General features: G+C 40.6%; 2 protein-coding genes across 6 annotated transcripts in view; both read right to left on the bottom strand.

The window, feature by feature from the left end:
* The window catches only part of LOC108272162 (membrane-associated guanylate kinase, WW and PDZ domain-containing protein 3), a 135,165-nt gene extending 130,980 nt beyond the window's left edge, over nucleotides 1-4,185 (bottom strand). For all 4 annotated transcript variants that reach the window (XM_017480404.3, XM_017480403.3, XM_017480406.3 and 1 more), the window contains exon 1: nucleotides 3,092-4,185. In XM_017480404.3, coding sequence (XP_017335893.1) covers nucleotides 3,092-3,398 — 307 coding nt within the window. In that variant the 5' untranslated portion in view covers nucleotides 3,399-4,185. The remainder of the gene's footprint in view (nucleotides 1-3,091) is intronic.
* Nucleotides 4,186-7,310: 3,125 nt separating this feature from the next.
* lrig2 (leucine-rich repeats and immunoglobulin-like domains 2) overlaps nucleotides 7,311-16,805 on the bottom strand; it is a 24,635-nt gene continuing 15,140 nt past the window's right edge. Inside the window, exons 14-18 of one of the 2 annotated variants that reach the window (XM_017479677.2) lie at nucleotides 16,660-16,805; nucleotides 13,412-13,564; nucleotides 12,894-13,034; nucleotides 12,438-12,671; nucleotides 7,311-10,172 (exon numbers count right to left, since the gene is read on the bottom strand). The exon at nucleotides 16,660-16,805 is cut by the window's right edge and continues 298 nt beyond it. In XM_017479677.2, coding sequence (XP_017335166.1) covers nucleotides 9,985-10,172; nucleotides 12,438-12,671; nucleotides 12,894-13,034; nucleotides 13,412-13,564; nucleotides 16,660-16,805 — 862 coding nt within the window. In that variant the 3' untranslated portion in view covers nucleotides 7,311-9,984. Of the gene's footprint in view, nucleotides 10,173-12,437; nucleotides 12,672-12,881; nucleotides 13,035-13,411; nucleotides 13,565-16,659 lie in introns of both variants that reach the window. The other variant, XM_017479676.2, reaches the window with a different exon arrangement.

The following is a 16,805-nucleotide window of genomic DNA, read 5'->3' on the forward strand; positions in this document are numbered from 1 at the left end:
CAGGGCAACTCTGTGTGCACGCTGTAGGGATTAGCTGTGAGATTTGGATCTGTTAGGCTCTCTGACACACCTGATTCACATTTCATGAACTTTTCTGAGCTGGGGAAGTACAGCGGTATAAACCAGAGTAAGAAGCAGGGCAGCAGTTTCCACTGATATATCACTGGCTGCATGTACTGCAGAGAAGGAAAGGAGCAAAGGCCTTTCATTTTTATCAGACCCATATCCACAGCTGAATACCAAATATGTTTCTACTCCTTAGACATGTGTACTACATCGAGATTCAGCCTACAAAAACACATTGGATGGAGCTTCACAGTGCAGATGGACAATGACTTGAAGCATACTTTGAAAGCCACCCAAGACTTGTTTAAGGCAAAGAAGTGGAACATCCTGCAATGCCCAAGTCAGTCACCTGACCTGAATCCAACCAAGCATATATTTCACTTTCTGAAGGCAAAACTGTTGGCAAAATGCCCAAGAAAAAGCAGGAACAGAAGACAGCTGCAGCAAAGGTGTGGCAGAGCATCAGTGAACTAATCTAGTGTCTGGTTATGTCTGTGGGTTCCAGACTTCAAGTAGTCATTGACTGAAAATTATTTGCAACCAAGTATTATAAATGACAGTTTAATTTATGATTATTAGTTTGTCCTTACAAAGGCAGGACAACATATATAAAAGTGCTGTAATTCCTACACCATTCACCCGATTGAGATTTAAATACTTAAATTAAAGCTGACACTTGGCACTTTGAGCTCATGTTCATTATATACTTTCAACTCCTATAAGCGATGGGAGACAGCTAAAATAACCAATTTCCAACTATTTATGGACTGAACTGGAAGATTTATGGCTCTCAAGCTCACTTGTGGAAAAAGGACTCGCTAGCCGCAGTCCATGGAAACTCCACACCTTAAACATTTTCCTATTCTGACACACCTGATTCAGCTCTTCAGGGAAGCCTGTGTTTTTAAGTGTCATATGTACAAACAAATGTCAGTCATGTGTGAGACTGGAACCACTGGAGCAAAGCTTCTGACAGACAGAGAGAGACTCAAACCTCAACCTGACTCAAAAGATTTTTTAAAGGCATTCAAACAAAAACAAACGAAAAGGTAGAGCCACTAACCACACCCCTTACATTTCATAGCCTTTTATAGCTAGGAAGTAGACAGCTCTGTACGTTGGGAAGTGAGTTCTAACCTGAATCCCGGATGTTGCCATATTAGACCTACAGTATAGTAGATATAGAAAAGGCAAACACATAGAATGCTTTATGCCCAACTTTCACCCTTACTTCAGTGGATCATCTCACCTGAATACTGTAGACTGGTACCTAAGAACTGCTGCTATAATCATAAATACTGTCCTGTGCTAATTTCCAGGACTCGTATTAATAATGTGCTCATACTGAACACAGTACTATTTATCTTTAACCTTTTACACCTGTATCTCTACACTATCTCTAGTCACCCTTTTAAGTCATCGAACATAGCATGCATTGTAAACACTGCAGAAAGTGTTTACTGTGGAGGGCACCTTTTAGGGAATAGAGAGATATTTGCCATACAGTGAGTCATGCAAATTCTTACATATTTGCATGTATTGACCACATTGGACACAACACTAGCCTTAGAATTGACTGAAAGGAACACAGGTATTCTATGTCAGTCATACAGTAACCCAGAAAGTCTTCTTATTTAGTGAAATTGTGGACTATCTATTGCATTTGTATGAAAAATTGGCTTCTAAAATATTGGTATCCGAGTTCAGACAACAAACTTCTTCTGATGTTCAATAACAACACACAAGCACCATCACATTTTTCACTAGAACTGGCAACTTTTTTAGTCCCCAATAGCAGCTTTATTTCCAAAAAGAACCTGTCGACAAATCTGGTCATGACATTAGCAACTGTCCTGCACTCGATACGGCTTCTCCAGCTCACGTCACATCATGATCTGTTGAGTCACCACCGGTGTGTAACGCCTGGCTGAGTTGTGCTTGAACAAGCCTATGTTTCCTAGAACCAATCACTGATCACCGTTGTTTTCTATGACAAATCACTGATTGGCATTTGATCTCACAATTGATCATCACTATTTGTTTCACCTGCACATTTCTTTGTTCTTCTTTATAAGCTCACTTCTTGGCAAATATTTGCAAGTAATAAAAGCAAGTTATTCCATCCATAGCTGTCTTCCATCATGATTATTTCCCTATTATTATTTACTACTACTCTAAAAACCAGGAGCGTAACCTGGCCGGGGCATTCAGGGCTGTAGCCCTGAAGATATTTTCTTTAGCCCTGATTAATTCTCCAGTGGAGCGGTTTGTCTGTTAATTCTCCACTTCTCTGTGTTTCAATCCATCCATTTTCTATACCGCTTATCCTACAGGGTCACGGGGAACCTGGAGCCTATCCCAGGGAGCATGCGGCACAAGGCGGGGTACACCCTGGACAGAGTGCCAATCCATCGAAGGAACAATCACATTCATACACCCATTCATACGCTACAAAGGAAACCGGAGTACCCAGAGGAAACCACCGCAGACCGGGGAGAACATGCTAACTCCGAACACACAGGGCCACGGCGGTAATCGAACCCCGGACCCAGGAGGTGTGAGGTGAGCGTGGGAACCACTAAGCCTTTTGTCCAGTTTCTGCATTTTTTTAAGCAATTAGTCCTCACATGCAAGAAAAAAAATGTATGTAAACAGTCTATTTAGAAGTATGTTTTTAAAAGTTTTTTTTTGTGATGGAGAAGAATCTGGGCTCAGCGCCAGATGATTAACAGTCCATCTAACGCCCTGATTAAAAAAAAACAAACAAAACAACAAAAAAAACAACAACCATGTATTCAATTCCATTCTAAATGTCTCCTGAAAATAGTTCTTCCTCGAACATGTTTTGATATGCAAATAACCATGACTGCTCAATGAGTATGCAAATTAGTCCATGTCACCTGGCGACTTCTAGCGACTTTTTGAGCATGCACTTGCTACTTTGTCCTGAAAAGAGTTAGTAACACACAGACACGAAACAACACACTGACTGTGTGATAAATATGCATGGAAGAGAGCACTGTACCTGGTTTGACGGTCTTTATGCGGATGGGCTCTCTGAAGTGGCGGATCACGGCGTGCGTGTCTCGGTTGGTGAGGCCACTCACGGGCGTGCCGTTCACCTCCAGCAGCACGTCCCCGTAGTACGGCAGCGAGCCAACGTGACACACGAGCGCGTCGAGGTCCATGTGTCCGAGGAAGGGGAAGAGGCCATGTTCAGCTCCTCCAAGCAGCTCGACCACGGAGCCGAACTCGCCCGCGCCTCCCCACGACACGGCGCACTCGTGCACTTTGGCCGACCAGTGCTTCTTCCTCTTCAGGGCTTTGGACATGCTGCTCCTCTTCTTCCCTCAGTTCAGCTTTCAGCAGGAATCTGGTGCTCTGCTTTCAGCCCAACATCAGCGCACACACGTCCAGATGTTTCTCCTCCAACCTCATCACTCACAACTGAGTCTTACTACATGATATCTGCATCTATACAATCTAATCTAAACATGCCATCTAATATCATCTAAGCAGAATTAGATCATCAATGTTTTTTTTTTTGTTTTGTTTTGTTTTAAAAAATAAATAAATAAATAAATAAATAAATAAAGCTTTGGGATATGATTATAAATTGAGCCAAAAAGATACAGAGAACGGCGCGCGCCACGACTAAATCTAAGCTCCCCGGTTGCTTACAAGTTATCCAAGTTCACATCAGTAAACAAAACTGATGAGTGAAAAACAGGTTTCCTTTGCGAGCTCGTGAGCGTCAAGTAGGCTGTGTAGCTTACATATACTAGCACATTTAATGTCTCGGAGTTAAAATGACATCACTACAAACATATCGCTCAGTCGGAATAAATGAAGAACGTGACCATCACATCTGTAGCCGCTGGAATTCTGCTTTCATCCGGTCTCCACGCACCTGACATCACTGGCCAGCAGCTGATTATCCACACGGACAGGGAACGGGAAGGAGCTGTCCGGTTTATTCTTCACCAGCAGCAGCAGCACCAGACGTTTCTTCTAATCGTCACACCGTGCTTTGCAGTTTTGTCTACCACAGGCGATGATTTCATACAGCCGCTTCCGACGCGCGCGCGCAGTCAACTACCGGTGAGGCGAGTGTGTGTGTGTGTGTGTGTGTGCGCGTGCGTGCGCCTGTCAACAAACACGTAAAGAGCAGCTGACGCTGCCCTGTGATTGGCTGTCTGGCGGGCGTTATGTAAATCAGTCCAGCGATCAAAACCTGCGTATAGTATACAAAACTGTGTGGCAGATAAGCCTGCCACTACTTTAGCACTATGTAGTGCTTATGAATGCTATAGAAGGCTACGTCTATAACCTGTTTACAGCATTTGGCAGACGACCTTCCAGAAGCGCTTTAGTATCTCCATCAAATGTAGATCCTCATGTTAGTCCAAACAGGGTCAGGGTCTGCTGGGTCCAGTTAAAACCCATGTTAGAGAGATGTTGGTAGCTACAACTGGTAGGCCTACAAATAGAAGCCTGAGTGAAAGCAGCGATGTACCACGACAGGTGATATTATACTGACATGGTTTATTTCAGCACATCTTTTACTAACTGAAGTTATGCTCGAACCTGCACACTATCAGAAATAAATGTACCAAACTGTATTTGTGCTTGTCGCATGGGTGGTACCATTAAGGGTACATCATTTGTACCTTATGCTTAAAAGTATGGAGGGCACGGTGGCTTAGTGGTTCGCATGTTCGCCTTACATCACCAGGGTTGGGGGTTTGATTCCTATGTGTGTGGAGTTTGCATGTTCTCCCCGTGCTGTGGGGGTTTCCTCTGTGTACTCTGGTGCCCAGTTCAAAGACATGCGTGGTATGTTGATTGGCATCTCTAAAGTGTCTGTAGTGTGTGAATGGGTGTGTGATTGTGCCCTGTGATGGGTTGGCTCCCTGTCCAGGATGTCCCCTGCTTTGTACCCCGTGGATAGGCTTCAGGTGCCCCTGGATAGGATAAGCAGTACAGAAAATGAATGAATGGATAGACTTACAAATGGATGTATATTTTACTTTGCAAGATGAATGTGGTGTACCTTTAATTAGCTTAAAGTAAAGCTATCAGTGTCCTTAACCCTCTATGGCAGGGGTGTCCAATCAGAAAGGGCCATTGTGGGTGCAGGTTTTCATTCCAACCGAGCAGAAGCCACACCTGAGTCTATTGAAAGCCAAGATCAACTGATTAAACAGGTGGAATCAGGTGTGGCTCCAGATAGGTTGGAATGAAAACCTGCACCCACACCTGCCCTTTCTGGATAAGATTGGACACCCGTGGTCTATGGTATGCATTATGATACTACTGGGATGTACTGGGGTTGGTTTGTTTTTTTTTTACTTAAAGTGAATACGTAAATATAATCAATATTTCTTTCTCTTTTTTTCTTGGAATTTGTTGCCTCAAGGCAACATTCTACCATAATGGGAAAAATTGTTTTCATGGACAAAAATAAAACAAATGTTTAAAACATTAATCTGCAATGCCAACAATGTATACATGCATAGGGAACAATGCACAAGTGAAATTTATTACAAATGCATTGTGTAATCATCCTATTGTAATCATGCCTTCCACTCTACCTCCTCGTTCTCCATCATCATCATCATCCTCCTTACTTTATCTCATGTAGATTTGATACACACTTGTCATTATCCTCACTCCTCACTCTTACTTTCTTCATGTAGTGTTGCTCATCACTAAATGCCAACTCATTCACACCATCATCCACTGGGAGTATTACCTCTGCTTTCTACTTCTTTGAAGTTCAGTAGAACAAAGAGAGATATACATCTTGACTTATCAATAAACCTGGATCAAATTTTTATCTTGATGAAAAACATCATTTAGATTGACTAAAACATATAGAATTTTTGCTAAAATGTGGTGTTGCTGCCAGTGGATCATATGACCAATTATTGCATTTCGTCCTCCTCTCTTGATGAAGCATTGACTTGATGCAGCAAGCCAAAATTATTGTTAAGTTCAAATTATGTACCTTTAATTATTTTTTAAAAAATGTATACTATTCACATTTCCAGGTCAAAGATACCTGGTACAAAAGATGCACCTCCGATGGCACCAACTCAGCGACAAGGAAGAGTGTACTACCATACTAAATACGCAAATATAGTACAGCACCATAGATTACCATAGGCTGTGTACTATTTTGACATACTATTACTTTTTTAAAAGAAAGACAAAGTATAACTTCATATTCACAAATAGAACGTTAAGAAAACTTTTAACTGAATTTAATGTTTAAGACACACAAAATTGCCTACATGTTGAGAGAAATATATATATCAAATCAAATCCCGTACCGAATGCCAAAAGTGTTTGATTGAGCATCATAAACCCTGTCTATAATTGAGCCCAGATAAATAACTCTCTCCAGAGCACTACCTTGTGGTCCACTGTGGTAACACTACTTTTTTCAAAACAAACCTCCTGATCCTTCAGTTTGCAGTGACTTAATGAGGCACTTCACTGGCACCCAGACAAACCTCTGCTGATTTCATTTGGCGCTCTGTAAATTAGCTTAATCTTCTGCTTAATTAAAGACATGTAAAGACAAGCTGAATTTAAGACCTTCCCCTTTCCTCTCAAACCCAAGTGCATAAATTTGTCTGCGTTCTCACTCAAACAGCCACCTGAGTCATCCAGAGCAGTGTGCATTTCACATATTATAAAAAATAAAATTAAAAAAGTGGTTGAATAGAAAGTCTGAATGCTGGAGAATCAAGAACAAGCAAATCCGTCATCACATATTTATAGCGTCAATCATTTGGGAGTATTAAATTGATTTCACATGGTTGGAGATTTCATGTAGTGCAGGGTTAGTTTGCATAAATCACCCCCTTGGTTATATAGGAAGGGTGCAGTATGTTGTTGGTTGATGAGGGTAATAAAAACCACAGTGAACTCAGTGTATGCATGCATTATTGATGAGGTATGAGGTAGTAGCTTTGATCCCATCACCAGAATTTCCTGCACAGCACTTCATCCATAAGCCCGGAATGAAAACTGTCAGGTCGAGTGTTTAATGGGATGTAAATGTGTCTAAACTTTAAGCCAACCAGAACTTTACTTTTGGTTCCGCTGTTTTGACCTGATTCAGTCATGCTACTACAGAAGTGCTACCTTGCTAACCAAGCAGCCGCATTTCTGTAGCATGCAAAAAGAACGTCATTAACACTTTGCAGTAAGAACATGAAGCTTCAGAGCGCATGTCAGAATTTGCATTTTATTGTGTAATATGCAACATCAAAACAAAAAAGTTCTTTATACATGCTTTACAGAATGTACAGGTACAATATTGAAAAAAAATATACAAGCAAAGTACATTAAAGCAGCACTGGAATAGTGTCAGAGTATTAATGCTGAACTTTGGTTTAAATTCAGAAAGACATATTGGCAGATGTGTAATTGTGAACCAAATTCAAACTTTTTTTGCTTAAATTTGTGCCCTTCAACTCGAACTTTCAGACCAGAGAGAAACTTCTGTTGAGAAGTTTTTAATTGCTCGGTAAAAGCCATTATAACTGTACCATCAAACGTCTTTCGTATAGGACAGTGAATTTACGTTGCTTTACATTTCTTACAGCAAATGTGTGCAAGTAATTGCAGTGATATTCTCTACAGCTACTAATCCCCGATCTTAACGGCTTTTAATTCCTGGAAAACTTCATAATAAACCTCTGGCAGTACACACCCTCTGCTACTATTCATAGAACTGCATAAACATCATGGCTCTGCTCTAGGATTTGTAAAGTGGAATGAAGGATCATGTGCAAATCATAAAACAGCTGGAAATCAGGACAGCAAGCTGAAACAAATGCAATACATCAACACATGTTCATTATATTGAGATTATATCCTGAAATTAAAAATAAAAAAAAAACATTTCGAACTATGTGGAAAATGTGGCACCAGAAGACACTTATGAGCAAACAACTGAGCAACGGCATATTCACGTCAAATAAATATAACATAACACATTACGTGATACGTACTGTATCTGGCTGTAGTGACGCAATGCTGCAGTGCACTTCACAATACACACATTTTACAATTACATGTTAGAGTACCTCAGTTTCGTCTCAGTCTTTCTTGCTTTCACTCTCTCACACTCAGTCACATACACACACACACTCACTCTTTGGAACAAATTATCCTCCTATGGGATGTGCAGCATTTATAGGATTGTACCAAGTGTGGGTGAAATTGGAAAAATCCCAGGTAAAAAGAAAGAATGGGACATGTACTGCAATGAACATCAGTCTAGGTACTACAGACAAAGTGCTAACGATCAGAACAAAATCTACTGTTAGGGAGGGGAATCGTTCTGTTTATGGCCCAAGCATACAGCTTATTTCATGGTGGAATATCGCTGTAAGCTGAATAAAGAAGAAGCGTCCCCCATTACAGGACTGTCCATTTATAGAAGTAGCTATTAGACACCAAAATCTGAAACAAAGGCAATTCAGCAACGTGAGGAATATCAGTCCAAACAAAAAATCAATAACTGGATGAGTTAACTTGGCTAGAGCGAGAACTTGTTAAATGTGTCTTTTTACTTGAAATGCAAATCAAGAGACCTTTCATTTCTACGGTCACCATGGTGAGAACGATATTAATACTGACGTCGTCACCGATCCGGACGTATCTGATGCGGTCACTAACTTGGGCGTGTTAGTGGTGCTACAGAGTGTCCACTTTGAACAGTAATCACACTGTTAAAAACTGATGAAGTCTGTGTTACAGATATATGCAATCTGATAATCAGCCCAAGGCCGATTGTACAAATGAATTTAAGAATTAGACAGAGCACTAAACCGGGTCTGATACATACATTTAATGCCCTTAAGGCTTTAAAATGCATGGGAGGAAGATGGAAATTAAAAGGTACTGTGGATACAGTACTCGTACATATATTTAACAGCACAGTGGCTCTTCTTTGTGAGTCTTTCAGATTGTACATAGTGAAGAGAAATGGCTTCAAAGCGAGTGCAACAGCTAGAGGCCTGCATAAGAATAAAAAATTAAATAAATACAGGAATGCACTGTATTTGAGGGAAGGAAAAATAAAGGTGGCCGTTGACTCTACGCATATGGAGGACCCTGCAAGACTGCTGTAGCTCGATTGTCAACGTTGCAAGTGTTCTACATCTTCTGTCAGATATAGTGCCTTTTGTAAAAACAAAGAAGGAATGGAGTACATGTCTGGCTTTGTGGGGTCGACAACAAAACAACACACGCACAAAAAAAACATTATCTGACAAAGAGTAACTTCATCTTACCACATTCCACTCTAAGAAAGGAAAAATATTCCTACATGCCAGCTTCACCTGCTCGATGTGACCAACAGGAAACAGTAATGCAGAGTTTGTCTCCATGACAGCATTCAACTGCCTGAGTGATGTCCTCCTACATGTATTCAACAGTACACACACTGAATCATACAAGGATTCCTACAAGGACAATCATGACCACTTTTTCAAAGCCTGGGCAGCATAAAAGAGGGCTGGCTCGATGCTTTGGCATAAACATGGGAGTTCATGTTCCCCGCAGTAGAGGGGGGAAAAGGGCAAAACAATCCTTAAGACAAAAGGCAGAGTGAGCAAGACTCTCTACAAGAAACATTACATTCAGAGTCTCAACTTAAACCAGAGGATCCGTTTGTATGGAATCAGTGGGAAGATCATCATCACTGTGTCCTAGAAAGGGTTATTCACAAGAAACACACAAGGATCCAATGAGGGAACGGTACGGATTGTAAACACAAGAGAGTGAAGTTTGGGTTTCTTTTTTTTTTTTTTTGACAGAGTGTGAGTTTACTTGGAAGAGGTAGTGGGATTGTAGGTCACGCTGAGCAGGGCGTAAACACCGGGTGTTGGTTGGGCTCTATGTGTTCGGAGGGTTCTGATCCTGAGGGTTAGTCCTGTACGAGGCTTCCTCTAGCCCTCCTGTTCTTTCCTCATGGTCGTTCCCATTAGAGGGACCTGTTGGTGGCTTGTGGACAGTCACTGAACCCGTGGACAACTCAGAGGAATGAGGGTCTACGCCACTCCAAAACGATCTGCTTGGAACATCTGCAAAGAGAGAAACAGACCGTGAGAAAGCAGAATGAGCAGCAAGTGGATATGCAAACTGCAATTTATGCACAGATGAACTAGTAGCACTGTGCTTTTTTCCTCCATTTCACCAACCCCTTTTTTTCCCCTCCCCAATGTGGTCACCTGCCAAATCCCACCCACCCTCCAACTCTTCCCTATTATATGACAGCTGCCAATTAGAGAGAGTAAAGGCTAACACACGCTTCCTCCAAGACACATGAAGCCAGTCAATGGCTTCTTTTCTAACTGTTGCTCATGCGGTCATGGGGTAGTGTAAAACACTGAGTAAAATGGAGAAAATCTGCCCTCTTCCACATACATGAGCTCCCAGACACCCATGATTTGCTAGTGTTGCTGTGTTTGACAAGGGAGAGTATGCCATCCATCCTACCCAGAAAGCACGACCAATTTTGCTCCCTTGGCTCAGAGCCATGGCTGGACAATGCATTTACATTTAGTTTAACAATGGAATGATCTACAGTGATTCCCTGATTAAGTACTATTCTGTATATAAGGTAAAGAATAATGGCACCGTAGATCCTACTTAGCACACTACAGGTTCCAAGTCCATTTAATCTTAACCAAAGAAAAACTACATGTTGGAAATTGGTATAGTTATCACTTTTAGTATATTCTTTGTTCATTCCTTACACTGAATTAAAAATTTATACCATTGATAACAGGGATGCTAATGATTAATCGGAGATCGACTGATTGTCGTTAATAATTTAATCGATAAAACTTATCGATGGTTGATTAAGCAAGGTCATCATTAGAGTGTGTAGTTTTGAGGAGCATGCTGGCTCATGCGCAAAACACGTGCAGCAGACATGCTAGGAAAAACCAAGCAAGCGTGCCGTAGTTACGTTTGGGATCATTTTAGGTTAAATGGCAATAATGTTCATTGCAAACATTGTGATTGTGTTTTAAAATACAATACAACAACAAGCACCATGGTATACTACTTGAAAAGGTGCATCAAGCAGACTCCGTCACAGGATATGAAACTACACAACCAACAAGAACCTCCGTTTTAGCCAGGGGAAAAAAACTGACTGGAGGTCAAAAGGCAGAAGGAATAACTGAACGGCTGTAAAATGACTGCAAATGACATGTTGTCTATCGGAGTCATTGAAGGTGATGCACTGGTAGGCAACATGGGTTTCGAGAGTTGATCAATCAAGAATGGATTCCGAAATGAATTAGCATATCGTCAAACAGGTACGTTTAGCTCCTGAACATGTAACATACAAATAATGATATGTTCTCCATGTGAAGTTTGTAAGTCTCAGCTTCAAGCAGGACTGCTGAAGTAATAACTAAATGGTGTAGGCCTGTAACATGTTATGGACATTCATGAGTAAAAGTAGGTTTTTGCGTATTCTCCAAATCTTACGCAATATACACAATATCCTATGCACATCTGGGAAGAAAACACCACACTTATAATAATAAAAAAAACACATGGATGCACTAAACATGAATAGGCTCACACACACTCTGTCGTAGTAGCACATTGTAAATTATAGTCGCTATACATTATTAAATGTCATTTTATCAAATGATCATAATCACATCAATTCATTTTACAGTCCTACTAGCCTATTATTTAAAGTAAAAAATTTTTTTTTAAAAAAACCCTTTCATTTGGGTGAGGAAGCCAGTGTTTTGAGTGGGATTCTCACACCTAGTCATGCCGGTGGCTATATTGCACTGCAGTAGACGCATCTCGCGGTATTGAGGTTAATGATTAATCGATCGTTCATTGAAATGACAATCGATCATGGGAACGCGTGTGTAAATTGACATCCCTAATGGATATGGAATTGATTTAATGGGATTATTAAGAAATGTTTGACAAAATAATTCCAAAAAAGGCGTCACTTGGACAAAAATCAAAAGAAATGTTTCAATCGACTTGGGTTAAATTAAAATATATCATAACATGGCATCCTAAACATTTAAATATTGAGTTCTTGCCTTCAAAGATGTAAATATTATGAAGACAGAAGTACCATAAAAATGTAGTAACATTTGGTCAGACAGCCCTAGGAGAAATAAATTAGGCTTAATGTTTTTCATGAGGGATGAAAATTGTGTGTTTTAAAGCAGCATGGGTTTTATACCGAAAAAAAAAAAAAAAAATCTAAATGCATACTTTTTTTTTTTTTTTTTTTTTTTTTACCCCCAGTCACTACTCTAATACATGCTCTTCATCCGTGTGAGTGTGTGTGCTCTGACCTTTGCAACGGTAGTGGTGTAAGGCGTTGTGCTGGGGCTCCTGAGAGTCTCGGGTGATCAGGTCGTGCAGCGCTGCATCCTCATGCTGCCCCTCTCTTCTTGTGTCTCTGGGCAGCTGGGCGTCCAAAGCATCTTCTTCACTCAGATATGAGTAGTGGCAGTAGTCCCTTGTGCGAGAGTAGATGTTGGCGTTGTCATAACAGTCTGAGCAGATGACCAATGGGGCGCTACCACCTGACAGATCAGGACAAGACATCACAGTGTTAACATCTGATCCGTGCATCAAGTCATGCCTTTTCAGATCCCAAAGCAAAGAAAAATCCAACAAATGAAACTATGAAAAGCTTTCCTCTATGTGAGAATATTTATTGAACAATGCTGCTAGATAGATGTAGAAGTCAAAATGATCATTAAACATGTTATTAAATATCTGTATGAACCCACATGCACACAGACCATTGGACATATGCACCAGACTGTCCCTTGGCTCTCCCGGATGGAAGCTGCTGCGCCCAGCAAACAGGGACCCAACACGATTACCCAGCATCCCACTGGTCTCTGGGTCCATCTCGCCTCCCACATCACCGTAACACACACCTATGGTGAAACAGAATTTCACAAATATATCCAGTTCATGTTAAACAAAATGAGGATCTAAATGCATCGCTATACTGATTTTATGCATCGTTCTGCTGCCACATGATTGGCTGATTGGATAACTCCATGAATGTGCCAGTGGTCCTAATAAAGTGGACGAACGAACTGCTTGCTATTATTCCGTTTTTAATCACCACAGAGGGAAATACGTGATTTATAGTCCAGGGAATACAATAACTTTCAAAACTGTAGAAAATGCCCTGTGTCAAAAGGTATGCACTGTAATACTTACATGAGTAATGTCACTTTTGCTAATACATCTGTACACAAGAATACATGATACACATCAATAAATGTAGCGAGTCCTGACACCTTACCATCAGTTCCTTTATGAGCATAGCCATTAGTCAGGGACGGCATGAGCTGCTGATGACTGCCTGCCTCAGAGTTGCTGTAGCCTTCCTGAGGCTCAGACAACGTGCCCTGGGATGACAGGTAACTGGGGATGTCTGCTGGCAGGTTCATCTCATCTGAAACAGACAAGTTCACCAGTTATGTTTGTCTGTGAACAGTAGAAGAAACATTTGGATAGCTGCCCAAAAGCGAAAGAACAATCAATCAATTGTGTATTTATGTGCAGTCTGAAGTCAGGACTGCTAAATATAAGATCCCTTTCATCTAAAGCACTTAAGTGAAACTAACTGGACATGGATTTCATGTACTTTGTTGAACAGAGACTGAGACAATGAGTATGTAGCTTAAATGAGGCTAGCCCTCAAGGACTACCACTACACACACAACCCACTAACGTGTCTAAGTAACCGAGGAGAAAGCATCACTTCGATGTTCTCACTAATTAGTATTTACAGGTCACCAGGGTGCAGTCTGGAATTCCTTCGGGAATTGTGCACATTTCCTCGAAAATTTGATTTCAGTTGAAAAATCAACGATCATCAGGAGACTTCAATATTCATCTTGATAATACACAAGACCATGTGACTTGATGTCTAGATTAGACGCAGTTTGGGTCCATTAGAACACAACAGGACCTACTCGCTATGGCGAGCAGATTTGGCACAGATAAGGACATATAAACATGGTCTGAAATGATATCTGAGGACTACCATATTTCTTTCTAACTAATTTCACCAGAATAATCCAACAGTTCAATTTTGTGTATCAGTAAAATAAATAATACTTCAATACCATAGACATGGAGCTTCTTCGAGCCACTGCTATATAATAAACTGCCGCATGAATACCCCAGGGCTCCAATTTACAGCAAGATCATATCAAATATTCTGAATTCCTTCAAAACACGTAATTCTGTAATTATTTACAATCTCATTATCGGGTGTTACCCAGAAGAGAACGGGTTCACTTTTGAGACTGGCTCCGCAATTCAAGCATAAAACAGGAAGATTTTTAAAGAAGTAAAACATTGCCAAGTTAAAGTATTTTCAAGTTGATTTTAACTTTGCTGCTAAATGAACTTCTGGGATTATTACACAGATATTTTCTGTAATCACTTTTAGGTTTTTAATAACTTTTTAAAGCTTTGAAGGCTGGTCTTTTGCCCGAGTTAATCTTCTCATTTTGAGTTTCCTCTAAAACCCAATCCAACATTATTACTACTACTCTGAATTAACACAGACCCAGCTGCTCCATCCCTCAAGCTTCATGGCCTTATCCCTTTACACTCAACGCTTAGCACTTTATGCATAGTTTCAATTACGGCTGTCACGGTTTTGATCCTTTTAAATCAAGCTAAATTATAAAAATTTACTTTCCTAAAGGGTATAGAAAATTAACTCTTTTTAAAACAGGATTGTTTCTGAGTTAACGGTGTAATGGTGAAAACAACACCCTTATTTTTTGCCCTCTTTTTATTTACACACACTAAACACCAATCAGCCAGAACATTAAAACCACTCACAGGTGAAGTGAATAACATTGATTATCTCAGTACAATGGCACTTATCAAGGGGTGGGATATACCAGGCAGCAAGTGAACAGTCAGTTCTCCAAGTTGATGTGTTGGAAGCAGGAAAAATGGGCAAAAGGGCCAAATTGTGATGGCTAGATGACTGGGTCGTCTATAGAATCTCCTAAATGGTAACTCTTGAAGAGTGTTCCCTCTACAAAAAGAACCAAAATGTACAAAAACACCTAGATATAAATGGAAACGGACAAACCAGATTCTCCTCTAAATACTTTATTAATGAGGATGAATAACTGGCTGTTGGCAGAACTCAAGAACAATCATACAATTGGCAGGCAACTAATTCAATGTGCCACATATTTCATCTATTGTTCCCTAGAGCAATGAAATCATGCAAAAGGAAACTGTCCTCTGAGAACTAAGAATGAACACACCATTTGGAATAAATAAATTTGGAAATGAACTCACTATCAAACAGGGCCAATTCGTACAAACGTGTCAATGAAATTCCAGGACTTTGAAGGACTTTTCAAGCACCATTTTTTTTTTGTTTCCAATGACTATACAAGAAATAGTGTCAAACTGTTGGACAACGGAAGGGCCATGAAATAGTGTCTAAAACGTGGACCATTAAGAGACATGTTAACCAGCAGTCACTTCCAAGCTGCTGCTCTGCAATGCTAAAATCCTGATTTTTATAACCATGACAAAACCACCATACACAAGGTAAAGACAATGGCTGTGCTGTGCTTTCGGTTACAGTTAAAAGGATCACTCAGAGATGGAATTAGAAGTGAATGAAATGTGCTGCTCCTCTCTCTGCCACCCACTGAACAGAGTAGCCACAGAGAGTGGTGTACCTGCGGTGGGAAAGCAGGACCTCGTGCTCGAGGGGCAGTACTGGCCACTCTCTTGTAGGGAAAGTAGAAAAGTTTTGCCCAAAAAGTCGCTAGATTTGTCGCTAGGTGCTTTTTTCAGGTGGAAAAAAAAAAAAGTCACTTAAAGTGGTCTGAAATGTGGATGGGAGCTGTTTCTGTCAAAATGAGTGCGTGAATAGCGGGAGGAGGGTGAGGGGCTGCAGCAGGGAGTCATATTTTAAGTGAAAGGATTATTTTTGATAGAACACAAATACAAACACTTTAAAGTTATTTAACAATTTCATGACTTTTTACAATTGAAGCACTTTTTAGACACCATTAGATATAAAATGGCTTAAAAATGGTGATTTTCAAGGTTTGCCAGTACTTAAGTTTCAAAAAGCCAAATTCAAGCACCTTGTACAAACCTTGATTTTCGTGTTTAGACAGCGGTTAGTGTAGTGCTAGTTCACTTGGTAGCAAACAGGAAATCTTTAGACAACTGGTGAACAGGCGACATGGTCCTGGGTGCTAACGTGGGGAGCAAAGGCTAGCTTTAATGTTATGGCTGACCAGTGTACATCTAAACTTTTCCAGCTGTGTGTGTGAGAAAGCATGTGAAGGTGTGTGTAGCATTACAGAAATATTGCAGTAAGTAAGGCTTTGTCTTCAAGACAAACAATATTACTAAATAACTTTTTACAATTTTACAGCTACTGTGGCATCAAAGATTCAAAAAACTTGTAATAGCTCCCTTGGGGAAAAAAAATTGCGATCTGCTGTCCAAAACAATATAACATCGGTCACGTCTCAGTTAGCCACCTACCTGTGTTCGTGATGCTGTAGTCCTCGCTCTTGCGTCTCATGTGGTAGATGACTATCACCCAAACCAGCGATGTGCCCACCACACAACACACAACCACCATCACCACAATGCCCACTGTAGTCCAGCCATCCGGGTCATAGCCACCG

The sequence above is a fragment of the Ictalurus punctatus genome, chromosome 11 (genome assembly GCF_001660625.3).
Source record: "Ictalurus punctatus breed USDA103 chromosome 11, Coco_2.0, whole genome shotgun sequence".
In the NCBI taxonomy this organism is placed as follows: Eukaryota; Metazoa; Chordata; class Actinopteri; order Siluriformes; family Ictaluridae; genus Ictalurus; species Ictalurus punctatus.